This window comes from Enoplosus armatus, chromosome 12, assembly GCF_043641665.1.
Source record: "Enoplosus armatus isolate fEnoArm2 chromosome 12, fEnoArm2.hap1, whole genome shotgun sequence".
In the NCBI taxonomy this organism is placed as follows: domain Eukaryota; kingdom Metazoa; phylum Chordata; class Actinopteri; order Centrarchiformes; family Enoplosidae; genus Enoplosus; species Enoplosus armatus.
Genome location: NC_092191.1, coordinates 16,773,401 through 16,790,137, shown reverse-complemented (window position 1 = coordinate 16,790,137; position 16,737 = coordinate 16,773,401). Strand labels below are relative to the sequence as shown.

Here is a 16,737-nt window from a genome sequence, read left to right as displayed (position 1 = left end):
TAGTAGGTTTTCTTTATAGTGAGTATCAAATTGAGATTTCAGAAGCTTATCATCATCATTTTGTGTCATCACTGACACTTTTTCTATAAAATGCAGCGTATTGCATTGTGGGATTGTTTGCAAAAAGTAGTGTACATGCCATGGATACTACTTTTTTCATCCCATTGTGGAATTTTTGAGTGCACCATATCGTAAGCGTTAACAAACTCAAAATTTGGACAAATGGCAGACAGCCTATGACTGACCAATGTCACAATATCAGTTCAGATACTTTTAGTCACCCAATCCGGCATCTGGTCTGGTGCTTTAAGTGGACGTAGCTGTAAAAAGGTGATAATTAAGTACTCTTAGCACTGTCCTGTGTTGGTTCAAAAGTGCAGCTGAAGTTCATCATCGCTGTCAATTAAAGACATTTGCCAAGTGACTCTAACATGTTTCTACCATCACCTATAACATGATATATGACATGATCATCATCAGATCACCTTTTCTTTAAGTATTAGATGTTTTTAATCTTGGACTCTGAGGGCAGGGTTCATACTAAGTAGTGTGAGATGGGAATGGATTGGCTGCACAGTGAACCTGACCCCATTCAGAGGTGGAGCTGAACCATTACTCCTGTCCTCACATGAATGACCCGAGGGAAGGGCAACAAAGAGATAAAAAGGGGAGGACAAGGGGAGTGGGAAAAGCAGAATGACAGAAAGACAGAGCATTATTCTTGTGAAAATGCTCAGTCCTCGCTGCACTTTCACTTTTCATCAAGTGTTTTGGCTGCACACGAGCTGAAGGAATGTACCGCGGGGCAGCCTGCACCTCACCTTGACAGTGCACTGTTCCCCTCAGCATCGTCTCTCTGCCCCTCCCTGCGTCAAACCCACGTCTCAACATGTCCACCTCAGTCCAATACCAACATATATCCTGAGCATCATCTGGGTGGATATTTATTTACTTATTTACACGACTCCTTTGTGATGTTCTGTCTAGAGGGACATCCGGATGTGAGAAAGACCTTTTTAGAGATGTGTTGACAAGCTGCACTGACTGATGTCAAGTCTAATAGTGTACATCTGCACAGTTTCTATGAAGTCAAAGGAAAGAGTTTGACTCCTGATCACCTTACAGAGGTTACTAAGATTAATGGCTATGCAGGTCATGTGTGGGCAAGACAGAGAGTTCACTCCCTATGTCCACCTCTGTCTTTTACAGCTTTGTGGCTGCAGGCTGCAGTGGGAGAGAAAATACATGAGCTAAACTTGGTTCACTCCAAGGCATGCAGACATAGATAAATTCACTCAAAAACGCTTGTCCTAAATCCCCCATGGCTTAAAAAAATCCCCTCCCTCAGCTGATCAATCATCTACATTTTTGAAAATGTTGCTTTTCCACAAGCTGTTTCCCTTCTACACCTTGTAAAAAGATGCTGGCCTCCCAAATAAGATAGTGAAGTTGCAAGACTACCTATTACTGACTGTACCACAGCCCTATCACACTGCTAGAGTGAACATTCAACAGACATACAGTCTGATGGTTACTGTAAACTCTTTCCATGAATATAAAAACAAACATCTCCTCAGGGTTCCTGATGAGCCAAAAGCATATGCTCTAATGGTTCGTAACTGGCAGCTGGTCCCAACTGTTAAAGAATTACCTGTCGTTATACACCTGAATAGTTTTTTGGATTAAACAAATGACATTTAGAGAAGTGCTGATAGGCCAATTTTGTTACCTTCAGACAGAGCTGGGCTAGCTGTTTCCATCTGTTTCAAGTCTTTATACTAAGCTAAGTTTCATATTTACTGTACAGACATGAGAGTGATATCGACCTTAGGGGTCAGGGTAAGTGTATTTCTAAAAATGTTGAATATTTTTTTAACTTCACATGATCTAGATTGCCCAGTTTTTGTCCTTGTTGCTCCAAACTAAGGCCGACATGGCATAAATAAGCCCATGTCCACATATATATGTACTTATGCCTATATACCAATACCCCATTTTTCCCACTCTCACACACACCCTCCGATACACACACCATAAATAAACAACGTGCAAGAAAAATTAATTTGCTCATAAAAGACAGATGTTGCCATTGGATACAAGATTAGACTTGGTTTGTAGCCTCCCCTGAGAGAGAAAGATAACACTCCCATACTAAATTCAGTTATGCATTGGGTGTGCAGGCCAGCTGAACAGTGGCAGCCAGTGCTGGAGAGTGGACACACTCTGCCACTGTATAAGCCCTGAACACATCTTTAAACCAAGGCCGATAAAATTTTGAGGGAAATCCTTCTTCACCACCTCAACAATTTACAACCATTTTCTGCATACAGTCAGTGCCCTGTCTTTTAGTCTTTTAGCATCTACTGTTCTGCTGTAAGGCAGGACAATTGACAAATTACATCAGGTTTATGATTAATACCTCCACAAACTCCTTAAAGTGAGACACATGCACTCACTATAACAAAACCCTCCCATCCACATACTGTTTTCATAATGGGCCACTTGAAGAAACACTCCGACTGTTTGCTCAGTCAGTGAGAGGTCCTCGCTGTGTTGACTATTATTCTACTCTCTACAGGGTGGGCTATTTCACTGGAGGTATCAAATGATCACCTATTCTGTTTTCCCTTGAGTGGATGTAGTAGTCAAAGCATCAATGAGCCACTGTGGAGGTGCAGGCCTCTGACACGCAACCAAAAAGGGAAGCTGTCAATCATCTGCAAGGTTTAAACCCACCTCAATAATGCTCTGTCTTCTGTCAGCTTCAACATTTTAAAGCACACCGTGTACATATGATCATTGCTCTCTACTGTAATTACAAGTTGTTTTAAAAGTAATTACTTGTAAGAATGTTGATATGAGGTGTTTAGCTCATTCTACCACCTGTAGGCATTTATTTTATATTCAGACGTGTTAGTTGAAAGGTGACTAAATGGTTCTGCAACTGGTCCGTCATACAGACCATTAGTTTAGTGTGCAGGATGCTCTCAGTGAAGAGTAAACAGGGAAAATAAGGTGATGACTAAACCCCAGCCCCTAACACTCTTCATTCCTCTCGGGCATCATGAAAGAAGCTCTTCAGTTCGTGACAAGTTAAAAAACACACTCCATCCAACATGTCTCCCCTGAGGAAAAGAGAGCAGTCCTAGGTGTGGTTGCAGCTGCGGGAGCGGGTGTTTTTTCATGTGGAGCTCTTGTTTTTTTTTGTTTTTTTTAATTTCTTCTCATGATAACTCCAAGCAGCGTGGAAATAAAACTCAAGAGGACAGCCTTAATGAATTGCAGAGTCTGTAAACACATGCAGGAACAGACGATGCAGCTGCTGGGCCACAGAGACCACAGGCAACACCACCAGCTGACCAGAGGAAGGGCCTTGGGGAGAGAGGTAGGATTTAAGTCAAACTTCTCAGTGGAAGACTTTGGAGTGCACTGAAATGAAGTTCTATGACTGACCACAAGCATTTACTGAGCTTGAATCAGCCATGCCCCGACAGCTGGTGGCCCTCTGTCCAAGCTGGGTCTCCAGCCTTGTTATAAGATGGAGGCCTGCCACAGAGCTGTATAATAATGTAACTTCACTTATCAACAGTGACCTTTTCTCCAAAGCACTCACATGTATGTGCACGATCACAGCGAGGCTCCTACAAGTGTGTAACTATCAGACATACTGACAAAACAGCAAACTCAATGCAATCCATCATTGAACCTGACAGGCAACACAGCAGAACATGGACTTTATTTTCATTAATAGCAATTTACCGCATTCCACACATCTGTGGTTGCAGGCAAAGTATCGGCTCATTCTAGATGCAGGTTGAGCCGCAGGAAGGAGTTGCGCAACAGGTAGAAACAGAGCAGCTGCACCATCTACCTACAAATGTGAAGCACAAAGAGATGCTTCACTCTGTGAACCTTAACTATTCTCAAGTCTTGTTCCAGACTATAGAAGTGAGAACTTTCATGCATATGTTGTACTCATTTGTTGAAACCTTGACTACTAGGGGGGCATGGTGGCCCCGTCATGTCGAAGTGTCCTTGAGCAAGACACTGAACCCTAAGTTGCTCCCGATGGAGACCAGCACCTTGCATGGCAGCTCGGTCGCCATTGGTGTGTGAATGTGTGAGTGAATGGGTGAATGAGACTTAGCTGTAAAGCGCTTTGGGAACCGTGAAGGTTGAAAAGCGCTATATAAGTGAGATCATTTACCATTTACAATAATCATAAAATATACCCACAGAACCTTGTTTCTTTCTTTTCAGGGATACTTTCAACCCAACAACATGGACACTTTAAGAGTACCAATAAAGGCAGATGTTAATTTCAGTGTTCTTGGAAAGATGATTTAATGAGTTGGTATCCTTTGTTCCATATTACAAACAAATGAAAACCCCCAATGAGTTTAATAAAGTTTGGGGTCCCAATGCATTTGCTCAGAGGATGTGTTGAAAAAAAAAAAACCCACAGTATTAAACTATTTGTTCAATTTCTTTCTTTTCTTTTTTATGTGTAATTATTATTGACATTACATTAAACTAAAAGGGAGTGATGTGACATGTTTGCTCTTGGGGGGCAAAAAAGGATCTAAAAAAAAAAGGTGAAGCGCTCATCTGTATATGATACTGCAGTTACCTGATTTAAAAGAAAAGGAAAAAACAAATAAAGCTGGTGAAACGAATGTATTTATTGATGCATGAGCAAAGTGGGAGGCCATTACAGTTCTGCACAACAAAACTTTTTAACTAAATGTCATAACTCTTGACAAAAAAGGAAAAGAGTTGGCCAACACAACAATTCATTAGGTCTACATTAGTATTTGTATCTACAAACTATAAGTGCAAATGGAAAAACTTTCTTAGAATACAAAAAGCACCCAAGTTGGCAAATCTCCCAATTATTGTCACTCTTGCATGTGTACAAGTACAGAGAGCACTTGGTGATCAATACCATCAACACGGCGATGCGTCAGGTTAACTACTGGATGGAGGAAAATAATCTGATTCAGTGAGGTTAAGTCAGGATCTAAAGAAACCTGCTGCCCCCTTGAGGCAAGAGAAAGATCACTTGTGATTTTGCAGGACATTCTTGAGAATAAATAATTAAGGTTTCAAGCAGCAAGACAAGTGTTTTAGGAGTGTAACAATACAGTTAAGACACTAGCAAAGTCTTCCCATAAAACAGGAAATGCACCAATTATGTGTCATCATATTTATACATTGTAGCTTTACCAACCTGCAAAGGGTTTGCTCCTGGTTTTTAAATTCATCCGTGTTAATGACGTCTGGTACCCGTAAAGTAAAACTGAGGAATCAACTATTTATTTTATGTTCAGGTTTTTGTGAAACCTGAAGTGAAAATGAACTATCAAGTTCAAAAAGCTGTTGTGTCACCAAAATCTTTGTTCCATTTGGTATACATATCGAGAGTCCGTGGGCTAACACTGGGCTTAATGCGCTTCAGGGACTCCTCAAAGTCTTTCTTCTTGATGTTACGCATCTGTGAATACAGACAAAACATCATTACAGATAAATACGGTTACATAATGGTAGTTAAATAGGCATAAAGGAAATATATCTAGTGGTGTGAGTACTTTAACAGCATTACCTCACTCGCAGCCATACTTCGGACTTGGTCTGGTCCCAACTCTGTACAGGAGAGGATTGTCACATGAAAAAAGAAGCCCATTTAGCTCATCATGAAGGTTAAAATACACATGAACCATACCATAATGTGAGGAAGACGTCTTACCTCTGATTGGCCCGAGTGCAGCGTCTTTAGCTAGTGACGTGAGGTCACTTCCTGAATATCCTGCAGTCTCTCTATCAAGTTACATATCCAGGAATTAATGCAAGTTAACACAAAAACAATGCCGTAAAGGCTGTGTGGCATGCAAATATTAAACTCACTTCGCAAGATAGGACAGCTCATTTTTGCTCAGTGGACTCCCTTGCTTTGCCAAAAGATTTTTCAGCAGCGTGAATCGTGTCTGGAGGGACGAGAGTTGCATCTTAACACTCAGTGAATTTTAAAGATGTCGCACCATTCACATTTGAAAGCAAGCAAAGACACTGATTAGTAGTGATGAACGGTGATTATGGTCTCACAGTAAATACCTCCTCGTCCGGCAACGCCACATAAACCCTTTTTGCAAATCGCCTGTAAGAGCACCAAAAGAGGAAAACTGTAGTGAGCTTGTAGGAATAATAATAATAATAATAACTGTGCAGCTTGTGGAGTGGCACCATGCACCTTAGTACTGCTTCATCAAGCTCCTGAGGCCTGTTGGTCGCTCCCATTACAAGCACCCTGTCATCCCCACTGGACTGCACCTGAAACAAAGAAGCACTGTTGTGAAGATAAGATATGTTCTCTGAGATAACGGCGACTTAAACACTCTGAGGCTGGTTCATGATCAGATTTCAGAGGCCGTAGAGCGACAGCTGCTGCTCTTACCCCATCGAACTCAATGAGGAACTCGGTCTTTAATCGCCGAGAGGCATCGTGTTCTCCCTCCCTCCTTTCACAGAGCAAGCTGTCAACTTCATCTGAATGTACAACAAAAACAAAATGAGGGGTTTATTTATGAGCTGAAATTTGGGGGATAAAAACTGGTGTCCAGGGCACATTTAGTCTATAAATAGAGTGACACAAACCGATAAAGATGACAGAGGGCTGTAATTCTCTGGCAACAGCAAACAGTGCTCGTACTAGCTTCTCGCCCTCTCCCACCTGTGATGGTGATGACAGGAAAGGTTAAAAAGACAAAACTTACACTAAATTTAGTGTTGTGTGGAGACCTACTCCAGAAAAAAAGAGCATTAAAAAAGTGATTTCTTACATATTTAGAGGTCAAACTGGCGGCGCTGATGTTGAAGAATGTGGCTTTTGACTCTGCTGCGACTGCTTTGGCCTTGTGAGAGGAAGTAAAGGCAGAGATTCAGGTGGTAATACTGAGCCAAGACTATCAACAGCTATATGCAAATTGTAAAGCACAGGACGATCTGAGTGAATCGGTTTGCTGTGTTGGAAAGAGCACTTGACTCACTAGCATGGTTTTCCCATTTCCAGGCGGACCAAATACAAGCAAACCACGTGCCGGAGCTCTCAGGCCAGTAAAGAGCTGAATGGCAAAAATGTGAAAAAGCATGAAATGTAATCTGAAATCTGAAGTAGAAACAAAGTAGGCAGAGACAAAGTGTTTGTAAGTGATCACCTCTGGTCGTAAGGCAGGGAGGATGACAATCTCCTGGAGTGCTTGCTTGGCCAGTTCCTGTCCCGCAATGTCTTCAAAGGATACAGACGCCCCGCTGCAATGAACACAGAAAGCTACTTGAACTGCAGTGTAGGTTTTTTTATTTTTTATAATTTGCATTCCACTGACAGCAAAATGTATAAGTGCTGTAATAGCATTGCTTCTAAATACCTGTCAACAATTTCATTCAGAATCAAGTTGGCCAGTTTGCTGTCCACATTCTTGAAATTTTTCATATCCTTCTTTGGGGGCTGTTTCGCAGCTGTAGGTTTTCCATTTTGAGCTCTTCCCACACGTGGGGTGACCTTAACAAAAACATCCACAAAGCATTACACACTTCATCAGAATGAGACATCTTGAAAAAGCATACAAAAACTAAATGTAAAAAACTTCACCTTTGGGTCAGTGGGTCGAGATGGGGGCCTGACAGCAGTGGAGGGCCTGATGTTCATGGACACGGCTCGCACTGCAGGCTGGCTTTTAGGCACAGGCTTCGGTTGTGGAAGAACATGATTTGAGGTCTTCTGAGGATCACTTCTCCTTTTAGACGCCAATGTTGCCTCTGTGAGAGAAGAACAGTATTGATCTTCAGCATCCCGGTTCAGTTTAGGTAACAATATAAGTTTGGTAAAACAGAGTCTAGACTTTAACATGTCAGACAACCAAGATGCCACTTACCCAAAAGTGCAAGCCTATCTTTTGCCATGGTGCGATTGGCGACCATTTTATCTTGAAGTCTCTTTGCTCGGTCATATTGATCTCCTGCTAACGGAACATGGAGCATGAGGTTAAGCATGTCAACACTGCACACCTTGTACATCCGGACGCTTGTTTGCACATTACCTTGCCCCGTGATCTCTACTGCAATACCCCTTTCAAGCTCAGCAATCCCTTTCTTGTACCACTGCACAGCCTGCTCCTTGTCTCCTGTCATCACAAGGGAGGGGGGGGGGGTGTTTATGGCAAGCTGTCACACACCACAACACATGAGCTAGTAACTTTTAAACATAATCAAACCTGTGTCATCTTCATCGATCCTTAAAGCCTTCGATACGAACTCAAACGCCTGCTTATGGTAGTTTCTAATAACTTCACCGCTGTCTTTGCCTTTAACGTTACTTGCGTTCATTTTGACCGACATTAACGTACTCTCACGTTACCTTGTTCTCAGCTGTAACTCAGAGTTAGCCACTTATTGAACAGGACGCGGTAAAATGTAGCTTTTAAATCGCATTTATAAGCTGGCCAATCCAAAGTCTGCGGTTTACAAAGCGACCTTTTCTCCGCATATGTTTCAGTAACTCTGGTGCCTCATCACAACACAAATATCTCTCCCGCTAGCTTCCGCTTTCCCGTGTGTACGCTTGATAGCAGTCCCCGCCCTCCCGTTCCGTTCCGCTGACGAAAAACAAGGAATTTAACTTCTGGTTGGTTTTCATAATAAAGGAGAACTTAATTTTAAACATCTTTGAACTTAACATCTCTTGAATATTTCTCAGCCAATCCAATCGCTGTGTGAGGACGAAAGTACATCCATATGGCTCTGAGTACATCACACAAATAAACTCTGACAAACTGACCAATTATATCTGGCAAATATCAGATAATGGAAATAGTGGAAGAAAGCAAGAAAATATGCAAGTATGGGTAAATTAACAGTTAAAGGTACATGGCTTTAGAGTTCAAATGATTATTCTTATAGATTCAGATGTAATAAGTTCCAGGTAAAAATACGTTTTTCGTTGAAAAAGCTACTATTTTATGTATAGCCTCAGTGGCAGCCGACTCAGCCATGTCCACAATAAAGTGGTCTGGAATAACCCTGAAAACATCAACATTTTCTAGAAGAGATTTGCTTTAAATAAATAAATTGATCACTGATGACATATTTTTCCACGTCTTTGTCCATATAAAGAGATAGATTTTTCTGTACAAAATTAAATGATACATTGTACAATGGGCCTTTGACTTGACATGTGATATTTTCCCAGCTCACGTGTTGCTTTTCCCATCCTAGACATTAGTTAGACTTTTTTGTATCGTAAAAAGATCCATTCACAAATATCAAGGCAGAGGAAAAACAGTAAATGTGTTCTTAGATGAGAAGGAATAAGCCCTGAGGAGAGCCTTTGTATTTGTCCTTTTCAACAGTCTTAAAGCACTGAGACGATTGTCCACAAGGTCTTTTTTTAATACAGAAAACAAGTGTTTAGTTTTTTGTTTTTTATTTAAATATGTGAATAAAACACTTTAGCGGTGTTATTCAATACTTAATAATTTTCTCATCAATTTAAGGCAATTGCAAACACTAGTTTTCTCTTGAGTGATGAGCAAGAAGATGAAGTACGGTTGACATCCTGTTGGCAGTCCAGCGTCCAGTGTCACACTGTACCCGCTCACCTGACGGGCAGTGCAATTTCATAATCAAACAATCATTTTAGTAACGGCTACGCCTCCTGGATTTTTCCACGAATCACTTTATGTTGGCTAATCAAGCAACCAATCGCAATGCTCTGACGTCATTGTGATGACAGTTTCTGAGACGCCCCTTACCTGGCTCGACAGACAAACCAATACTCTTCGAATTCCGACTGTGACAGCTCTTGGTCTTGTTATTGCTTTTCTGGCAGTTCAATATTGGCACATTACAAAGATTTTGTATTTTGTGCCTTTCTAAATTTGCATGACAATATAGCCAGACTGTCAAACTGACTGACGTTAGCTGCTATCTCCAGCTAACTTATTAACCGGTAACAACACAACCGCCAGCTGACGGAACACTGAGCTTGTTAGCCAGCTAGCCCAGCTGTCTCTCCAGTCGAACTACCCTTTGTCTGTATAAGCTAGCAGGCGTTGTTCATTCTCTGGGTTAGCTGACACCGGCTTTTGCAATTTTACTTTTGTCGCCTGACAAGAGCTAAGTAAACCAAGATAGGCGGCTTGGGAACCAAGATGTCGAACCGAGTGGTGTGCAGAGAAGCAAGTCACGCCGGGAGCTGGTACTCAGCTTCGGGTAACTGTCAACAGAGCACCGTCCTCGTTAGCACGCTGTATGCTAACTGGTTGTTGTTTTTCTCATGACATGTTTTTTATTGGTTTTGTTGGCCTTTTTATTTTGTAAAACCATAATTATGTTGAAATCAAAAACTGCCGAATTCATCACTTGCCACAGCAGACGATGACAGCAAACGTTAGGGTTGTAACGCTAACGTTAATCCATCTGATGAAAAGTCGGCTAGCTAACATGTAGCAGGTATTGACTCCCTCATCTCTGTTATCCCATTTCGTGCATGGCTGGTTTGAGCTTAATCAGCACTTCCCCCTCGGATGGTCGATGGAAAATGTTTCAAAACAAACTGACATCTGCTGCTCAGCATTTTTCGACAAGCAAACAAAGGTATAAATTTGACAATCGCTAAACTCGGCTAATATTGCAGAACTTCCTGGCCTACCTGCTATGTGGCTAGATTGGACATTTCGCGAAACAGTCTGCCATCAACCATTTAAACTTAAACTGCTAGTATTGCTGTGGTCTTGCTGGTCTCTGACTCGCTGAAGTTAAGTGCAGAAATAACAGTTACTCCCTGCCATGAAACAAAGGACTGGGTAGGGCAGGGCAGAAAATTGAAGGTTCACGTTGCACCCCTTCCCCCATTTCACCAGCTAGCTGCTTGTTTCTTTTTTCATTAAACCCCGCAAGCCTCCCTGTTTATCCCTTTTCAGCTGACCTTCTTAGCAATAACCGTTTTCGACAGAACACATACAATAGTTAAACATTACTGATATTTATATTGCATCTAAACTATTATATGCCAGTAAGCTACATCTGAAGGCTGAGCTAACGTTAATCCACTCGATGTCCTTGTTTTTTTTTTTTTACTAAACTAATTACTCTGGTTGTTTGTTTTTCCTGCAGACTTAATTATAGAAATCAGTCAGCTATGTTTGTCTGATGTTGACATAACGTTAGCAGCTGTGGACACTGGTAGTTCTTACAGTAATACAGGCAGTTTGTTCCAGTATAGTCAACCACATTTAGCAAGTTTAAAATGTAGCTTATTTTTTATTGTTTAATATAAACCAGAACACATATGGTCTGATCTGGATTGGCAGTAAAAGATCCAACTGTATTAGGTGTCATCAGAGATGGGGTGGATATGTTAAAGCTCATTCTACTTCATCTCTATTTCTCACCCAAAATAACACTTACTAACGAGGATAAATTAACCACTGTTGCCATATTTATTACTCAAGAAATAACCTTGATTTTAGTGATCTACGCTTGTAGCTTTCCTGTGTCTGTCAAATCCTATTTATATTGATCAGACATATTGTGATTTTAATGTTATTTGTTAGTGCTGGCCCATTATGTCATTCTTAGTCTTGTAAGGTAGCATAGGTAGAGCAGCATGTGTCAGCCTCTCCCCTTTTAATCTACTCATCTGAAATAAAATTAGATTTTAAATTCCCTTTTTAAAAACAAATATTCTGCCTTTTCAGGATCCCAGCTGAACGCACAGCTCGAAGGCTGGCTGTCCCAAGCGCAGTCCACGATCAGACCTGCTAGAGCCATCATAGCGCCGTGAGCACACGTCGACAAACAGAAGAAAAATATAATCTGAACATGTCAGACGGTATCTGTGATGCTGACTAATCCTAACTTGACATGTTTTTGTTTGCAGGCATGCTGGCTATACTTACTGTGGTGCTTGTGCAGCACATGCCTACAAGCAGGTTGATCCCTCTGTTACGTAAGTCATTCAGTTTTCTATCTCTATTCCTTAATTTAAGAAAATGCTTTATATGACTGTTTGTTTGTTATCTTCAATTTCCCCCCACAGAGTGAACAGATGTTAGTTTAGACAGTAGAATATAGTGCTGGTGGTGTGCCTTTTGTGAACAGAGTGAGTGAGATAAAGTCCTGTTGCCCTTCAGTCGTAGGGTGTTCATCCTGGGACCTTCACACCATGTGCCCCTCTCCCGCTGTGCCCTGTCACCTGCAGAGATCTATAGAACACCTCTCTATGACCTGAGAATCGACCAGAAGGGTATTTACTGTTTTCACTCATGACATTGTGATTTCTTTCACATTTGTGTTTGTTGCTCAGTCACACATGTTAACACATGCTAACTGGTTAATTATGTAGGGAGTAACATAACCACAGTTTGGATTGCAGTGTAGGTTTGTTAAGTGTAGAATGTAGTGCATGTTTCAGGCCAAAAACCAAATGAGTCAAACCCCCCTTTTTCAGTCATTCTGGATCATTGATGAAATAAGTGCTATGTTTGACCCTTTCCTCATAGTGACTGTTATAGTCTAGCCTGACCGGAGCTCCAACATGCAGACCTCAAGCAGTCTTGGGAGGTGATACACTTTTAATCATCCTCCATGGACCAGACAGTTCCCTGACTCTTGAGATCTCCTGACTCAGTGATGAGGTTTTGCTCAGCTAGACACCGACCAGGATTTAAATGAGTGTGCAGCTCCAAAAATGACTTAACCAGTAGACATGGTCATGATGACACGCACAAATTAAAGTGAAACTCACCTCTGTTTTACAGTTTATGCGGACCTCTGGAAAACTGGGTTGTTTGAGCGGATGAGTCTGCAGACAGATGAAGATGAGCACAGTATTGAAATGCACTTGCCTTACACTGCTAAAGCCATGGAGAGGTAATGCACATCAGAGTGGCATTCATTGAACTAAAGAATCGACACTATACACTTTCAGAGGCAACGGTCTCACAGAATGAAGCTTTTTCCCTGTGGAGGTTGTGAAGTTATGTTTATATTCATTGTTACTCACCAAAACGCATTGTGTGCATCCCTGAGCTCTAAAAAATGTGTTGAATGCAGTTCCTTCCTCATAAAACATACAAATATTTTAATCCTGCATTGTTTACATCCATGTTTACTTGCGAGCAGTCTTCTTCTTCCCTGTCTTTGCTGGCGCTTTGCAGCATATTTTGTCGTATGTTACCGCCACCTGTAGGTCAGTGAAATAGTGCGACACCATTGGAAGGAATGTGCATCGCATCATGCATGTGTGCCTCTGTGCGTGTGCATGAGATAAACAAAACAGAGATCCACTCATAGAAAAATGGCTCCACAGGGAACTGTTAACTATTGTTGACAAAACAAGAAGATAGTAAAATAGTTGTTTTCATTGCCTCTCTATACATAAACCAGAATCACATTGGCAATCACATTGGACACATGGTGTCACAAGTGTGATAATGCATAATTGATAACAGCCTTCTGTTAGGTTGGCAGGAGTCAAAGGCATTTTCTTAGTTCAGAAAAGCAGGGATCAGAAAGTATGAAGTGAACCGAGCACATTAGCTCAACGCTAAGTGTAACTAAAACCTGTGGTGTCCACTGAAACATTTGTAACCTAGGTGTTCCATATAGGGTGTCGTGCATTAGGCTGGAGGTTTCCCATTAGCTTTCACTGATGGATGCTTTTTGAAAAATGAATTAATGCAGATTTTGTTTCCACCCATGTCCATTGGACAGAATTTTGACAGTGAGGTGCAGTTATTGCACTCAAGTTTCAATAATCAATAATCTGATGTTGCAGCCACAAAGACGAGTTTAGCATCGTCCCTGTGCTTGTGGGTGCCCTGAGTGAGTCTAAGGAGCAGGAATATGGGAAGCTGCTCAGCAAGTACCTGGCAGACCCTTCAAATCTTTTCATTATCTCATCTGACTTCTGCCACTGGGGTAGGTACCGACAAATAAAAGCAGTGAAAATGACACTCGTTCTCTGAGATTACTCTGCCATTAATAGTACAGTTTGTGATAACTCGACCTGAATGTCATAACTGTTTCCAGCTCTGTACTGATGTCCATTTCTCTCTTGAAGGGCAACGGTTCCGCTACACGTACTACGATGAATCTCAAGGGGAGATCTACAGGTCTATTGAGCATCTTGATAAAATGGTAAGCACTGTGATGTATGTGATTCAAATGTTAGATCACTTGTGGGTTAAAATATATAAAGAAAAGTTTTTGATTATTATCAGCCACATGCACAGCTATTATGGTAATGAAATACATATTAAATACTATAATAATTTTGTTCAACTTGGTTTTTCTCTGCTTGTGAAGGGGATGGGCATTATAGAACAGCTGGATCCCATGTCTTTCACCAACTACTTGAAGAAGTACCGCAACACCATCTGTGGGCGTCACCCTATTGGAGTGCTGCTAAATGTAAGTACCACAGAAGAAGAGCCTCGCCAGCCGTATTGGTATTTAACATTATGTAGACGTGTTGATGGGGGTTCAGTTGACTGTACGCTATGTGGCTGATTTCAGACAGAGGTCAACAAAAAGAGCTTCTCATTTCTTGCCAACGACTGTTGATTATTATTGAATGGCAACATCATCAACTTGATGACTACATACATTATATGGTGCTGAAAGACTAAGGTCAAAGCTACATGTCCCAAGCAAAAAGTTAACATCATGGAAATAAAGAAACAGCGTTGTTCCTGTATTGCAGTGTAGAGGTAGTTCGACTGTTTTTATTTTAACATAATCCGTAACCCACAAACTAATGGAATTAGTTAATGACATTCTTCTTGGCCTTGGAAGTAACGCTTGGTTACTACTGTAGGTAGTTAGCCATTTAACCAGACATGCTAATGATTCGATTGCAGCATACATAAGAGACTTCTGTTCTTGTGTTTTGAGTTTTGTAAAGGCTAAATTAAGACACCACCTTTTCAAACTCTTTATATATGAAGTATCGCTCTTACTGCAGCCTCATGGCCGCCGCTTCAACATGTGGAGAAATCCAAAGCTTAACAGGCCTGCCATGTCTAGTTAGAGTTTCTAAGCTATGATTGGACAATCACTGTTCAGGGGAGGGGCTTAGTGAACAGTCAATTGGCAGGTAAGAACAGTAATAATAATAATATTAATAATAATACATCATAATAAATCAATAAAAATAATGCTCCTGACGTTACTGTTTTGCAGGCTGTGGCTGAGCTGAGGAAGTCTGGTTTAGAAATGAACTTCTCTTTCCTGAACTACGCCCAGTCAAGTGAGTGCAGGAACTGGCAGGACAGCTCCGTGAGTTATGCTGCCGGGGCACTCATCGTTCATTGAGGTCGACTTTCGCCGGGGCCTCTGCAACGCCGCCGCCCTGCCCTTACTATCTATCGCCATAACCTGACCCTGACACCCTCCCTCTCACCCCACCCCTAGTTACGCCCACTATTTGCAGGAAGGACTTAGACACTCGAAGCCAATACAGTCTTCTTTCTCTGTCTCTCTCTCTCAGCTCTCCTCCGCCCTTCTCCACCCTCCTCTCAGTTTGAAGTGTGTCTCAGAGCTTTCGGTTGAAGCATTTAGTTTGAAGTGCAGTTTTGAGATTATATCGGAGCAAATGGTTAGAGGAGATGGGAAGAGTGCATATTATTTTGGCTCGGAGTAAGCGTAGGGAGGGGAAATCTTATTTGGGTTTTTGCAAGGACTGTAGTTGTCCTCATAGTCCCTTTTTTGTTTTCCTGACGAAACGATAGATTTGAGTTGTAATAATGCAATCTTTACATTTGGACTCTTGGTGATCTGTGCTCATGTAATCTGCCTCAGAGGAGGAATGAAAGGAATGAAAATAAAACTGCGGATCTTAATGGAGAATATTGAAATGTTGCCAGAAGAAAATGAAATGAGTGTTTTGACTGACTGCTTCAAGCTACATGCGACTCCATCTATGAAAACAGTGTCATAAGTAATTACTACCATTGCTCAACACATGGTAGTTGCTAACAAAGGGCTGCACCCAACAAAGTTCACTAACCCCCTACTGTACAAAACCAAAAACTTTATTACTCTCAGTTTATTAAATATAATCTTTTATTCATATTTTATTCCTTTTATTTCTCCTTTTTTTAATAGTTTTATTAGATGTGAAAGTATTTACTCAAGTAGTGTGTAGATTTGAACCAGAGCAGTGTTGTCACTTAAACTCTGAAGCCATCAACATGGTTTACCCAATAAATGTGTGCAACACCTGTTCCCAGATTCCAATTATATACTTGTAGCATTATAGATATGTTTTGCCAGGGCCAGACTGCAGTTGAGGGTGCAACAGAAATGTAATCAAAGCTGGATATTGTGTAAATTACTCCAACACGGACACCTCTAGTCTTTGTTTACACTGCCACCTTGAATCTCTGTGGTTATTGAATTGTCTGTATGGGAGACTCAAGTGGAGACTTGCGAGACTTGTAGAAAATGTATTTTCTTTCTTTTTTTTTTTACACATTCAGTTCTGTAAGCCTTTCTTTTGGCCTGAACAAATTGATGAAGTGGTTAAGGCCTTGATGGTCTGGTTAAATTGTAGGAACAGTTATTATATCTGCTCACTAGGTTGTCATTTACAGCTCTTTTTGTTAATCTGTTAAGATTTAACAATGCCAAAAGTTATTGGGAAGATTGAAGTCTTCATCCTTATTTAAAGGTTTGCTTTCC

General features: G+C 41.1%; 2 protein-coding genes across 5 annotated transcripts; one reads left to right on the top strand and one right to left on the bottom strand.

The window, feature by feature from the left end:
* Positions 1-4,663: 4,663 nt before the first annotated feature.
* On the bottom strand, positions 4,664-8,581 carry LOC139293953 (spastin-like). Of its 2 annotated transcripts, none has more exons than XM_070915658.1 (16): positions 8,268-8,581; positions 8,094-8,177; positions 7,929-8,015; positions 7,646-7,812; positions 7,422-7,555; positions 7,212-7,305; positions 7,044-7,118; positions 6,837-6,908; positions 6,652-6,727; positions 6,452-6,543; positions 6,248-6,327; positions 6,112-6,154; positions 5,905-5,984; positions 5,747-5,817; positions 5,603-5,643; positions 4,664-5,494 (listed from the first exon to the last, which is right to left on the bottom strand). In XM_070915658.1, the coding sequence occupies exons 1-16, from the start codon at positions 8,389-8,391 to the stop codon at positions 5,369-5,371; spliced, it is 1,446 nt and encodes a 481-aa protein (XP_070771759.1). In that variant the 5' UTR covers positions 8,392-8,581; the 3' UTR covers positions 4,664-5,368. The 2 variants fall into 2 exon arrangements, with proteins under 2 accessions (XP_070771759.1, XP_070771760.1); XM_070915659.1 differs by having other exon boundaries at positions 7,929-8,012.
* Positions 8,582-10,202: 1,621 nt separating this feature from the next.
* On the top strand, positions 10,203-16,059 carry memo1 (mediator of cell motility 1). Of its 3 annotated transcripts, XM_070916073.1 has the most exons (9): positions 10,203-10,263; positions 11,751-11,832; positions 11,933-12,001; positions 12,186-12,298; positions 12,813-12,924; positions 13,832-13,974; positions 14,117-14,193; positions 14,362-14,466; positions 15,238-16,059. In XM_070916073.1, the coding sequence occupies exons 1-9, from the start codon at positions 10,203-10,205 to the stop codon at positions 15,367-15,369; spliced, it is 894 nt and encodes a 297-aa protein (XP_070772174.1). In that variant the 3' UTR covers positions 15,370-16,059. The 3 variants fall into 3 exon arrangements, with proteins under 3 accessions (XP_070772174.1, XP_070772175.1, XP_070772176.1); XM_070916074.1 differs by lacking the exon at positions 11,933-12,001; XM_070916075.1 differs by lacking the exons at positions 11,933-12,001; positions 12,186-12,298; positions 12,813-12,924.
* Positions 16,060-16,737: the final 678 nt, after the last annotated feature.